Source organism: Nothoprocta perdicaria, unplaced genomic scaffold (genome assembly GCF_003342845.1).
Source record: "Nothoprocta perdicaria isolate Ctin4 unplaced genomic scaffold, notPer1 scaffold_0, whole genome shotgun sequence".
Classification (NCBI taxonomy): domain Eukaryota; kingdom Metazoa; phylum Chordata; class Aves; order Tinamiformes; family Tinamidae; genus Nothoprocta; species Nothoprocta perdicaria.
Genome location: NW_020454092.1, coordinates 11,138,484 through 11,152,320, shown reverse-complemented (window position 1 = coordinate 11,152,320; position 13,837 = coordinate 11,138,484). Strand labels below are relative to the sequence as shown.

At 51.7% G+C, this 13,837-nt stretch overlaps 1 protein-coding gene across 1 annotated transcript in view; it reads left to right on the top strand.

Annotated features, from left to right (window-relative positions):
• The first annotated feature begins 2,817 nt into the window (after positions 1–2,817).
• Positions 2,818–13,837, top strand: part of SLC12A8 (solute carrier family 12 member 8) — a 43,753-nt gene continuing 32,733 nt past the window's right edge. The window contains exons 1-4 of the mRNA XM_026035036.1: positions 2,818–3,019; positions 3,219–3,365; positions 6,709–6,900; positions 9,486–9,717. Of these exons, the coding sequence (XP_025890821.1) occupies positions 2,951–3,019; positions 3,219–3,365; positions 6,709–6,900; positions 9,486–9,717 (640 nt within the window). The 5' untranslated portion in view covers positions 2,818–2,950. The remainder of the gene's footprint in view (positions 3,020–3,218; positions 3,366–6,708; positions 6,901–9,485; positions 9,718–13,837) is intronic.

Genomic DNA, 13,837 nt, shown 5'->3' with positions numbered 1-13,837 from the left:
ACGCGTCAGGCTTAGCAGGGTGCCAACACCCCTGCACGCAGCCTGACGCTGGAGCGCTCTGCTGTCCCCACCTTCCTCCAGACCCAGGTGCATTCAAGAAGTGGAASCGGGAGAGGTATCCAGGGGAGTTACTAAAAATACAGAGCCGGTGGCTCCGCGGGTGCCTGTGCGGAGCAAGGCTTGGAAGTTCCTCTCCCTTGAGGCTGGAGGCTGTGGGACCACCCATGGTTGTGTTTGGAAGGGCGCTCACCTCTCCCTTTTCCATCAGCCAGCTGCTCCCTGGCTCCGAGCGGTGACATCTGGCCCCGAAAACTGCCTTTAATGTGATTATTAATAAAATATGATTCCCTTGGAAAGATGGGAATACACTTCAGTAATCACATATAAAAATCTCTCAGTGAAAGCAACAGAGAAAGGTGACAGTTTTCCTAAAATTACAAGGAGGTTTTCCAATGCTGTTATGTGCTTCCTAACACTAAATGCTCTGGGAAAGGTAAAACAGATATTTTTGTTTAATTCATAGACTGGCTAGTATCTTTGGCAGAAGCTTTAGGAAAAGTATTTTTCAATACTAAGTTATGAATTAGAGTGTCTTCTGTAATAAAGGAAATAATTRCTGTTTGCTTTTTGGGTGGGTGGCAGTCCAGTCTGTAGAGCAGAAAAGGCTTCTGCTCCGTGGGTGCCCTGCACAAATGATAAATCCACCTCCCAACACAGCTCGAAGGCCGTGCTGTGCTCGGAGTGCTCCACATATAGTGCAGGACAGGCTCCTGCCCCAGAGTGGCCGGGTTTTAGGCCCTGATCTTGCACAAATACGTGTGTGTGTTTGCATGCGATGAATAATGACCGTGGTGGCTTTGCCAGAGCTTGTCCTGGGCTGTTTGCTTGGCTCCCGCGTCTGCGTCTCACGCCGTGACCTACGTGAAATCATTGCTTTGGTGACCTTGTGGTGTTGAAGGGACTTGGGTATAAGGGATTTATGTACAGAACTGTATAGGGTCATATACCAAGCCAGCAGGAGCAGGTTGAGCAGCAAGGTGTGTTTTAGTGGAGCCTGGTCTGCCTTTCCTTTCCACATTCATCTGGAGCTGCTGTGAGAACACTGGTTTGTGTGACCACAGTGAATCATTTAGTGAGGAAATGTCTTGCAAGGAAGCGCTACATGGGGAAGCTTAGGAGAATATTTCTATTTGGTTGTAATCTTATTTCATGTTATGTGTTTTCTTCTCTTCCTTTTTTATTACTATGACTATTTGCATAAAAACATTGGCTTTATTTCTTAAGAGTTCGTCTGTTCCTGCTGCTTTTGCACTGTTTGAAGCCCCAATCTCCCAGTAACAGCAGTCATTTGGGATATTGTAAAGGATTATTTGCCACGAAAAGAGGGGAGCAAGCAGCAGGACTTCAGTGAGCTCCTATCAGCTTCGGTGCTGCTTGACGGTGTACGGGGCAAACCCCTCTGTGCTGTCTGTTGTACCAGGGKCAGCAGGACACCCGCTGCTGCCCAAACACAGCAGCAGGGTTGGTATTTATTGCTTTATATTTTAATGTGAAAGTAGAATAACAGAGGCCAGGTGGTAGAAGTGCTAGTTGGGGAGCTGGAGATTTGGACCCTGATGGAGAAAACCTGGGTGACCCCAGGTGGTTTTCACTCACTTTCTTTTAATCTCTATCCCTGGGAAGTAGAAGGAACAGGTTTCCTTGACTGCCTGGTCCTTGTAGCTTGTTTCCTTGCCTTGTCTCTCTAGCTTGGAAGCTGGAGGAGTCAGCGATTCCCACGCTCTGCTTATCCCAAACYGGGCCTCTGGTCTCAGGTGATGAGTCCAGCTGCAAGCACAGCGTGTGATCACAACTGGTTCTTCTTGTCAGCACGTGAGCCCGACCAGCCAAGAGGCTCAGCCAGCCCAGGGAGAGCCGAGGAACCAGATAAATGTCTCTCTCTAAGGGCCCTGCCTGATCGTCCCCCTCTGCTTATCACTCTGTGCAGCCCGCCTGATTTTCTAGGTGCAGTGCAGCTGTGTTGAGCTCCCGCCAGGCTCCTTGGCCTGGGCAGCTGCTCAGTGGCCAGGCAAGATCTTTTGGGGAAAGTCRGGTTTCCTGCCAGCTGGGAGGAGATGCATGAAAGCAACTCCCCAGGGTCAGGGGAAGAACAAGCCCGATGAGGAACCAGCAGTGTCAAGGCAGGGGAATGCGCTAGATTTCCCCTCCTGTAAGGATGCTTCAAGTGATCCTTGAAATAAAGCCAGGCACTGCTCGGCTGGAACAGGCTTGGTGTTTAATTAAGCCTGACCCAATTCTAGAGCCTGCCCTGTGGCAGGTACAAATTGGAAGTCAGGTCACTGCAGACAGGCAAATGGACCGTGCCCGTCCTCCAAGCGTGGGTATGACCATGAGGAAGGACATCTGAACATTGCTGAGGAGGATGGGGCTGGCTTGCTGGAGACAGCTGCTTGGAGCTCAGTGGCAGGAGGACATCMGAAATCCGGTGTGTAAATCCGTGGTGAACACCTTGAACGGCTTCARTTCCACCTCTTGTACAGAAGAGGTACAGAGAGAGGTGACAAAGATGCTTGTTGAGGGGCGAGATTAAACAGGACTTGAGGAGGCAACGGGAGGCGGGGGGGATTTAATCAGGGCCGTGAAATGATTAATGGCTTTYAGATGGTGACATGGAGGTCAATACTCTGCATTTGCCAGTCGCAGGAGCCTGATGGCATGCAGTGAAGTTACTGGGCGCCACATTTAAACCCTTGCAGACTCACAAAGCCACAGCAGCGCCTTCTGTCCTCTCTTCTCTCTCAGTAGCTGCAGTAAAGCCATGAGTTCTCTGTACGGGAGAAGCCAGCGGGACAGGGGCTTGGCGGAGTGGAAAAGCTGACCTTGTCTCTGCGCGACTCGGCCCCGTTGTTGGCACTGCGGCCGGGCCTGGAGCGGCGGCGCGAAGGACACGATGCTCAGCCCCAGCGGCACCAGGAGCGAGGGCTACGTGCAGGACCTCTTCCATGAAGAGGCACAGCAGGTACGTTGGGGAGCTGGTTCCTCCCGTAGCCCACGTTTCCACCCCTGGGTGTCTCTGGAGCCCCTTCTGCTCAGCGCYGTGGTGGGTGAACGGGCCTGAAGCAGCATCGCGGTTAGCTGAGCATCCCTGCGGCAGTCACGGTGAGCACGGCGTCTGCAGCTGCCTCAGGGCTGAACCCCAGGGCTCTGCTCTCCTCCAGGTGCCTCAAACACAGACGAAGCCRTGGTGGAAGATCCAGTTGTTCGTGTGGGAGCCGGTGCTTTTTGGCACGTGGGATGGTGTCTTCACATCGTGCATGATCAACATCTTTGGAGTGGTTCTGTTCTTGAGGACCGGATGGCTTGTGGTGAGTGAGTGCCGCAATGGCTGAACATGTGCATTAGGTGGTGGGTAGTTCCCTCTTCACATCCTTATCTCTCTTTTTTTTTGTCCCTACACGAGCGTTTTTGATTCTGCACTTTTCATTTTAAGAAGTGGCTTGGTTAAGTCCTCTGGTATTTCTGCTTAGCATTGCGCTAAAATAGAAGGCTAAAGTGGTCTTTATAATGGCTTTCAACCTCCAGAAGGACAAAAAATTGCCCAAACTGAAACCAACCAACCTAGCAAGTAAGCAGGGATGCTGTTGTGGTGTACAGTTGCACCAAAATATGGCTTTTTAGGCAAAATGTTTTGCTATAATTGCATCTACTCTTCTGTGTTCCAAACACCCCTGAAGTAGAGCTATTTCAAACGTGTCAGTTCAACTTGGAGTCCCTCTGTCTTGAAGAGAGAGCCCTTAGTCATGAAATCACCCTTGCTGCCAGAAGGATTTCCACCTTTGGATCCAGGATAGTGTCCCACCAATGGTCAGAGCCTGGAGAAGTGTCTCTGCTGTGCTGCAATCCAACGTAGGGCTCTTCCTAATGTAGCATCTTGCACCATCCCTTAAAAATCCCTTTTAAAAAAATTCCCTTTAAATTCCTTTTTAAGGGATTTTTTAAGGGATTTTAATCTCTTTTTAAGGGATTTTTTTAAAAAAATCCTTTTAAACAATCCATTAAAAATTCCCTTTAAGAGAGGGAAGACTTCTTTAGGGAATGGTGGAATTTGAGCTTTAGTTAGAGTTCCTGTCACAGCACAAGTTTGTGTCACGAGCACAGGAGAGGTCTTCCTGGTGTTTTGGGAAGGAATTTGTGCTGAGTGTTAGAAGTGGATTCCCTGAGAACAAGGAAATTGCGTGGAATATTTGGGCCCACACTGAAGAAAGCTCCTCGGAGAAGAGTGAGCCTGTGGCACAGCACAGATGAAATGGGGCTGCTCCAAGTTTGCGTCAGGGTGCAAACTGGAGCTCGGTGTCCAGCCCAATTCCCCAGGGGATGCAGACGAGCTTGGTGAGCGCTGCTTTGCCTTGTATTGCCCTTGCTCCGCCTCTGCGGATGGAAACTTTGTGGGGAAAGTGCCATCTGTTTTGGTGAAGGAGCTGGAGTGATTATCCCAGCTCTTTTTTTTCCTCTTGCTCCTTTTTTTCCTCTTGCTCCTTTTCCTTCCATATCTCCTTTGCAAGTTCCTGCTGGAGCAAACAAATAACAATCAAGTAAATAAAGGAAAGGGAGCAGCTGGAAGGCGGCGTGCGAGGAAGGGAGGAGGCGCCGAGGCTGGCGAGCAGGGTCCTGCGTGGGTCCCGTCCAGGCTCGGCCTGGGCTGCTCATTGCCCAGCCTGGGCTCCACTTGCGTCCCGGGGGACACTGATCTTACCACACTGTTAAGCAACTGYGTTAATGCTACACTAACCACACGCTGGCTGTGACACCTTCTAGCACGCATGCATAAATAAGCATGGGATTTAATCGGGGCCTTTCCCTCCCACTTTCCCTGTGCTGTTGTTGCCAGCTCAGCCCTGTCCTCCCTCCAGGGATCTGCAAAACCGAGTCGGATTCTCCTGCTTTCACCCTTAACCCTTTCTGCTGGGGAAACCATTGGGTTGCCCATTAACTGGCTTGGGCAGTAGCTCAACCAACGCATGCAAAAGCCCAAGGCTGTTTGCAAATGCAAGCCCATTTTGCACATGCAGAGCTGAGCACGTGCAAGCTTTTCCTTTCTTCCTTTCTTTTCCCTTTCTCCCTGAAGTGTGTCGTGGTTATTAACTCTTCTAAGCAAAAGAGTAAGCAATGAAGGAAACGAGCAGCGGTCCCGCTGGAGAGGAGTGTCCGGTTGTAGAGGACTGTGTGGTGGTGACCCAGCCAGCAGCTGTGTCCATAACAAACCTTGGCTTCGTTCCCTGCTGACCAGATAAAGCCGCTGTCAGAGGCAGCRGGGTACGGAACCAAAATAGGATTTTATGATGATAGCAACATCCTGGATATGTTTCTGTTATCTCACAGAAAAAAAAAAAGGAGGAAAAAAAGAAAATTTCTGGGACATCAACCAAAAAGCTGGAGGAGCAGCCTCTCGCTGCACATAGCAAGCAAACCCATATTGAGGCTGTCCTGACCTTGGGAATGAGGGCGGCAGGAGTGGGAGGAGAAGCAGCAAGGCTAGGAGTGCTGTGGATGCGGCATGAGTAAAGGCAGCGGAAAGGAAGCCAGGCCTTGGTGCTGCGTTGGGCACTGGGCGTCTGCAGGACACGGGGTGTCGCTGGAGCCGCTCTGCGCTGGACCCTTCTGCCAGCAGGAGACGGTGGCTGCAACTTGAGGAAAATAAGGCAACTTGCAGCCGTGTGAGAGAGGATTGGGAAGTGCTGGGGGCAGGAGAGCTGCCCTGCTGCCTCTGGTGCTGCTAATCAGCCTCCTCTGTAATTTTTGGAAGGCACAATTCTGCAGAAGTTAGAAAATCTGACTATAAATGGCAAACCGAACCCCCAGAGATGTAGGTGATGCCCGTCCGAACAGGCTCTTGCTCAGAGCCCTCTGCCCTTGGCGCTGCTGTGGGTGTCCTTGGGTGCCGCACACCCTCCCTGGCACTTCCTCTGCTCCACGTCCGGAAGCTTTTCCAGCAGGGCTGGATATCCCGAAGAAAACTATTCAAGAGTAAAGGGAGAGCCAGAGCACCTGCTACTTTGCATGTTGTGTGCAGATAACGCCCCACGTGCAAGGGTTTATGAGGCTCTTGTTTATCTTCCACGCAGTGTTTCCTTTGGGAGTTTGTTCTTTTTTTTTTTTTTTTTTTTTTTTTTTTGGCAGGGTTAGATCTTTTAGAGGTAAATGTTCTGAAAAATTGAAGGACCAGTTTAATGTTATAAAAAAAAAAAAAAGCTCACACCACTCCCAGATGTTTAATTTTGAAAATTTGTTTTTGATACTTTCTTTTATATTTCATTCTAACTCTAACAGGCAAAYAGAGCATGGAGCAGTTGAATCATTCAGTTGGATGAATTTCTTGATTTTTTTTTTCTTTTTTTTTTAAATCAGAGGACAAAAATAGCAATTCATGCAGGAACCCAGTGAAAAAACACTATTGTGGAAAAACCTGTCCAGCCATAGAACAAAACAGGTCTTGCTCAGGCAGCTTAATTGGAAACACAAATTTGGCAATGAGTTATGTTAAYTATACAAGCTAAAATGTGTGGTTTTATTTTCCCTTTTACTCTGTAATGACTCCAGGTTCATCGATCACTAGTAATTAGAAGTTGAGTTTTACTTCTGTCCCGAGTAATCTTCCTTGCCGGGGTTGATCTTAGTTGTTGTTGGGTTTTTTTTTTTTTCCCATTACAGGGAAACACTGGAATTCTAATGGGCATGTTCCTGGTGTCCTTCGTCATCTTGGTTGCCCTGGTAACGGTCTTATCTGGAATTGGGGTCTGCGAGAGGTGCAGCATCGGAAGCGGAGGAGTCTACTCCATGATTTCTACTGTCCTTGGAGGTCAAGTAGGAGGGACCATTGGCCTCCTTTATATTTTTGGCCAGGTAACAAAAGAAAAAAGAGAAAAAAATATCACTTGAACTGTAAGAATCACCACAATAGGCRCATGTGAGCGGAGTGCTTTGCTGCTCCGGGGTGATGGATGGCATGGGAGAGCACCGGGGCACCTGCAGCTCGGTGCCTCCCTGTGGGAGTTACAATATGCCACGTTGCAAGGGCCAGAACGAATAGGGAATTGGGTGCCTGAGCAAGCCCACCACACAAGTCCTGCTTTCTGAGCCCGAATTACCCCTAGAAACACCGTTGAGGAGGGAAAGGTGCTTGTGTGACACCAGAAACAAATGTACAGAGAAGTTGTGGGTAAGGGCTGCAGCTGATGGACTTCCTGGGAGAGTTGCAGCTCAAGGGCCTCAAGGAGCTGTGGCGTGTAGTAACATGAAGAATGGAAAGCAGTCTCTTAAATCTGTAGTGACTTAAGCCCCCTCTCCCCCCGTAAAGATGCTGTGAAGAGTATGAAATGTGGTGAGCAGGGAAGAATTTTTATTGAGGTTTGTTTTTAAATGGTTGGCTTGCAGCGATCTCTGAAAGCCCTTAAGAACAGACAAACCCCAAATAATCCCCTCTTCTCCTTTCTCTTCAGATTAAAAGCAAGTATCCATAAAATACAAATTGAAGGCAGTTCCAAGCCAATATATGGAGAAGGGCCACACATGAGAATCCTTCCTGTAATATTTTCCACTCTAGCTCTCCGAGCGGATCCTGTCTGGGAAAGCAATCAGGTTGCAGCCTGTCCTGAGGGTCGTAAAAGCTGGGCTGCACCTAGGAATTCAGTGCAGTTTAGGGGGGCTGCAGGGTGGGAAATTGCCAGCTTGCCTAGAAATGCTCAGCCTGCTCCCAAGAGCTCATACATTTCYCTTCTTTTTGGCTGCGCTGAGAAGACCTCTTCTCCCTATGTGCTTTGTACCAGGTATCAGCTGCTCTCTTGCAGTAAGCTGGATACAGAGCACTTAGCCAGTAGCCAGCTGAGTCCAGGCAGAAGCAGGTGAAACCCTGCTGTGACTGAGGAAAGACGGGAATAAATAGCCCTGTGGCTGCTGAAGCCTTGTGTGGTGAGGGATTGCTCACTGCCTGATGCTAACGGAGGGACAGGCACTCATGTGGCCAAACCATGCTGAAAAACAGTTAGTTTGTCTGTGCGAGTGTTTCTGGCTGGTTGTGCTGCCTTCATGTGATGCTGTTGCAGAGGAGAGGCCTCATCAGGTTTTCCTGAGTGGAYCCACCACACGGAGAAACACTGATTCCCACCAAGAGCAACACTGTGAGCTTGGCCACCACGGCTTGAAGCACCAGCCTGGAGCTGGGTGCTCTTGTCTGCAGTCTCCTTTTCAGAGTGGGTCATGGGAAGAACTGTCCGTGCAAGGAAAGGTTTGCTGAGGTTTAGAGAGGCTCTTAGGAGATTATTTTCTACGAATATTCAGCCTGGAAATTGGGTTCGGGTTTCAAGAGGAGTAGGTTGAACTATTACAGAGCAACCCTTTGCCCAGTGCCTCTGTGAGGAGAGTGCTGCTCTGTGCAGAGCGTGCAGTGCCCTTGTGGGTACCCGAATCCCTTGACCTCCTGCTGAGCACRTGGTTTGTCGGAGCGGGACGGACCTCAAGGGCGTTTGTGGTGCAGAGACCATCAGCAACTCCCTCTGCCTCCTCCAGCACGTCCTTCCCACAGGGAGAAGGGACACGTGTGAGGCCTTGCCATGAAAGCAGGGCAGTCTCGCGGGATCCCGATGTCTTTCCCTGATGAGCGGCTCCCGGCCGGCGGCTGGAAGCGGCTCCCGCGCTCCGTGTCCTTCGCTCGCCCGCGGCTCCGGCAGCCGCTAGAGGGGGAGCGGGGCCCGCGGCGCTGCCCTGCGGGGCGGCCGCCCTCGCCTGCCCGCCCTGCCCGTGCCGGGCTCCGCGGYGCCCCGCGGCAGCCGCTGGGGACAACCGCCCTGGGGTTTAGGCTGCCGGCCCCGCAGCCCTGTTTGTGAAGCCTGAAGGGGCTTTTCCGTGCCCTTCCCGGCAGGCTTGCAGCCTTGCGGAGAGGAGCACGCGTCCCGCTCCGCACCAAGCYGAATGAAAGCTCTGCCGAGAGCTCCGGGGACGCGGGTTGCACAACGCGCTCCCCGCCGAAGGGCAGATGCTCTCCCAGTGACGGGGCGAGGAGCCGGCGAAGCACCCAGCGTTACATCCAAGCTAAACACGGAGCTAAGGACGAGCCCTGGGAGGCGGTGCGGGCAGAGCGCGCCCTCATTCTGCAGGCAGGTGCTTAAYTAGGACCCCGTCCTTCAGAGGAATCAAAGGGAGCAGAGCTTGACTCATGTCTTCCTCAGATGAGCCAGGGTGGTTTCCCTTGGAGCGCTGTTTGAGGGGACGTTTTAAAGCCAGGGGAAGCTGCTGGGTTGCTAGCGCTGGAGCGCAGCCTTCCCTTTGCCCAGGCCGTTCATTCCCAGTCTTCCCCCCGTTGCCCATGCAATGTTCTTTATTGCTATATGTGTTACATACATGTGTTATATGTTCTTTATTGGAAGGTTTTGTCCTTCCCACCTGCTCGTGGGTGGCCGGTTTGGGGGCGCTCATGGCCCCGTGTCCTTCAGTGCGTTGCAGGTGCCATGTACATCACCGGCTTCGCCGAGTCCATCGCAGACGTCGTGGGGCTCAGCAACATCTGGGCGGTGAGGGGAATCTCCCTGGCTGTCCTGCTGGGCCTGCTGGGCATCAACCTGGCRGGCGTGAAGTGGATCATCCGCCTGCAGCTCCTGCTGCTCCTGCTGCTGGCTGTTTCCACGCTGGATTTTGTCGTTGGGTCCTTTACACACCTCGATCCAGGTAATGCTCAGTGCACCTTTCCCATTGGCACGTGCAGGTGGCTTTGGTGGGTGTTCATGCTCTGGGGTTTTCTCCTGGGGTGCCGCTTTGTGAAATTGCACATCTGGACAGGGCTAGTGTTCAGAACTTCCAGATGTGGCTTCTGTACTGAAGCGCCAGGTCTGCAAAGGCAACCGCTGATTTTGCAAAGAGTATTTCCAGAGCATGACTGCAGATACCCCCATCAGTGTTGGTATTTAACCTCGTCATCTATCTCTGCACGTGTGTATTCATTACATTGGTAGTGTGTTTGAAGGTCTCCTGACAGTGTGTGTGGTTGCTGTTTGCAGCTTTCTGCTGTTAAGGGCTGTGCCCTCATTTCAGCTGTGGCTCCAGGCTGGGCAGGCAGTTGGGCCAGCACTGACCATGGCCCAGGGCTCCCTCCTGCAGCCCCACGTTCACCTGCAGACCTTCCTCTCCCTCTGCCCTTCTCCGTATCCTCATCCCGGAGAGGGTTTGGCAGGGAAGCACGTTGCAAGATGCAGCGGAGGGAGTTCCCAGACGCCACAGCGGCACTTTCAGTAATAACAAAGTGCAATTAACTAAGTAAACAGAAGGTGTCACCTTTTTCTTGGTTTCCCCTGTGTCCAGAAACACCTTAAAGGGGTTGCCAGGAACTGATAAAGTGGCTTTAAAGGAAGGATCTCCACTTCTGATTTGTGCAGTGCAATCAAAACCCAGCTGCTGAATCAGGGGATGGAAGGTGAGTCACATTATAAGCATTTGCACCACAGATGGTGTAGCTGTATTTCCACACCGCCGTATGCTCCTCACCTCTCGGAGCGAACATTTCCCAGGTTTGGTGGAAAGGCAGCTCCAGAAAAAAAAAAGGCACGTGTATTTTATACTTGGTGTGTAAGAAATAGCCCAATTCAAACCCGAAATTCTCTCCAGACGCTCGCAAGTGAGAACAAAAGCAAGGACGGTTGTGCTCAGCGTGGAAAATGTGGTTGGCATGTTTTGCAGAGACAGCAGCCGACCTGCTCCAAACAGCTGCATTTCATAGGAAGTTGTTTTCTAAAGGAAGCGGCGGGGGGTTGCGTTTCAGCATTGCTCAGAGGAGCTCTTTAATGTAGACCTAGAGACCTTTGCGCTGGTGGAGAGAAAATGAATGCTCAGGATGAGAGATGATGGGAGGAAAGCGAACATGGGAGCAGGAGGGGAGAATTAGAGGAATACAAGAGTCAGCAGGAAACGTGCCCAAGCTGAGGTCAAAATACTCTTTGATTTCCTTCACCGCTGAGCACTGGGTCATTTTCTTCTGACAGAAAATAAGAGAAAGTGAAGGAAATGAGACGGTTCAGCATCATAGATCCCRCTGTTTCTCCCGGGCTGGCTAAGGAGAAGAGGAATTTCAGGGCATGGAGAAACACCAGGCCTCTTGTGGCAGGTCCCAAACCCCTTGTGCCCAGAGTACCCTTGGCTCTGTGCTTGGAGCCGCAGCCCCGAGGCCAAAGTTTGTCACGTTTCTCTGCTTTTGCAAACGGCTTGCATGGGAGAGAAGCTGTGTGCAGCGCGGGCTGCAGCTCTGCACTTCCCACGGAGGCCTCTGTGGGGTGGTTGGTGCTCGGCGAGCGCGCCCCAAACATGCCATGTGTGCACCCTATAAGCGCTCCACACGTTGTGCTCCTGAGCAGAAGCCACCCTGAAGAAGCCGAAATCCCAGTCGGACACACTCCCAGCTCCAGCCTTGATGGGCTGATGGGAATCGCAGGGTGCCGGGCACCTGGATCCAGCGTTAGGAAAGACAACCAAGACCCTGCTCCTTGGGGGCCACTGGCAGTCAGTAGGGGAATTAATCACCCTTGGCATTGGGCAGAACACCCAGGGAGATCTTTGCAAGGAGATCTTTGGAGGAGGGTCCTTCCCGTCGCAGAGCTTGCGACCGGCCTCCTGCCTCCTCGCATCCCTGCTGCCTCGCAGGGCATTATCGCACCCGCGGCTCGGGTGCCAGGCTGGCGAGCAGAGGCAGACGCGAGAGGGCTGGTTTTGAGGGGGACTGTTGCTGTGAGCTGGATGGACCTCAGTGAACATCTTGCCTTGGCTGCTTGCTTGTGTTATGGCAGGTTTATGGAGTTTTAACCTCGGGTCTTGGCTTCTTAACCTGTAAAACGGGCCTAGTGCAATCCTTCTTCCCCTTTTTTTATGGCTACTGTGGCAGTATTTTCCCTCATTTATAGTTCCCAAGTGCTGTGCAAATACTGAAGAGCTACATACCTGCCAAGTAGCATTTATTTGGATTTAAATAATCTTCAAGAATGCCTGTCCATCTTGAAGGCCTTAAACTCATGTCTTTGTGTGGTTATATTGGGTGGAGTCCCCTGCTCTTCTCCCCCTTTCGCTAAACTCACACCCAGACACACACACAGTCGGATATTGTCCAAACACTCACTCCCTTCCTGTGGTTTGCCTTTATTTTTAGCCTGAGGTCGGCCCGTATTTACACAAAAGGGGGGCTTCTCGGCAGGGCTTCCTGCTTCGCTTTTCCTTTCTCTCCCTCTCGCTGTGGCTTCSTCCTCCTCTGAGGGTCCTCCAGGCTTTCTCAGCCAGACCAGGAGCTGAGGGAAGCTCTCTGGATCCATTTGCAGCTTAAACAGCCTGCCTTGCACCCCGTGATGGGACCCACAGCCCGTGCACCTTGTGCGTGGCTGGGGCAAGAGGGGACCTTTGCAGAGCAGGAGCGCTCAGGGCTCACTGTTGCTCACCCACGTGCTGCCATCCATGGTGGTTTGGGGTCAAGGAGGGGCTGGGAAACTTAAGAAGTGGTAGTGAGTTATAGGGAGACCTGTGGCGCGTGTTGGCATAGCCTTGGCMTGGGAGCCTCATCCCTGAGCGGGTGGCCTGGCTCCCGGGGGGCCCTTGGATGTGTTTCACGTGCACCAGGGTCCAGGTACCTGCCGCAGTTTGGGGATTCGCCCTAAATCTTCTTGTGAATCTCACTGGTGCTTCCCCTGGTGATGGATTGCGTGTCCCAAGCTAAGATCTCCTAGGTGTGCTGGTGTGATCAAAAATGCAGGGGCCTCTTAGTCATGTCCAGCCGCTCACCTTAAAATCCAGCCTCTCCTGCAGCCCTGGAGCCGTCCCTGTCCCTGCTCCTGTCAAGCAGGCCCATTCTCACCATGGAGGAACCCGCTGTCATGGAGTAGGGAAAGATCCATATTATCCTACTGCTATCACGGAGAAGGGAAAGATCCGTCTCCTGTCTTGGACAGCGCTCTGCTTGTAGACACCTAACCAAGACCTGGTGCTTGCCAGGCTACTGAGTAACAGTTTTCAGGTAAAAATGATACCGCTATTTTCTTTTGGCCTATCTGTCTTTGTGCTGTGGTTCTGCAGGTCCGTATTTCAGTATTGGCCTTATTTATTTGGGAGGGAGTGGTGAGCATATGAGGGTGAATGCTAAACGTGTGCAGCTCCTCAGAACAATATGTGAAGCTTTTCAGCCTCTTCATGTCCAGAGCATGAGAGTCATGGAAAACGAAGATAAGACCGCTGTTAATGCCCATGCCTTTATTTTCCTAGCATATCTCTGCTAATTTTTGTGTAGGGTGACTCCCAAATACTCCCTTCAATGAGGCGCCTGCTTTCCTGTTTGGACAGTGGCTTCCAGGTACCCTGTTCAAACAGGGCGGCCGTGGGAGTCCGTGCCGAGCGAGGAGGTTGTTTGTGGGGAGAGCGGGTGGCAAGACGGTCAGGTTTTGTGTTGGGTGTGAGGTGAAAGGAACCACTCTATAAGCAAAAGCGACCCAAGAGCAGCCTCTGAAATGCCTGAAATGCCCTTGGAGATAAACAACGGTGTTGTAGCTGGTGCTCGGCTGTTGTTACCGCTGCTGATGGACTGTGCGAGGGGAGAACAGCTTCACATGGGGCTGCTTCAGCGGAGAGGCAGCCTGCCRCTGCTAAAATGATTATCCATATAATGCTCCGTGTTGTAAAGAGCCTTAACGGGGGAGTCTCGAGGGCTTGGATACACAGACTTTATTGGGAAAAATTGCACATGTATGTATTTCGTATGAAAAGGAATGCAGCGTAACTGGAGGCTTTTGCTTGGCCCAGGTCATTTATTTTGGGCAGGAGGGGT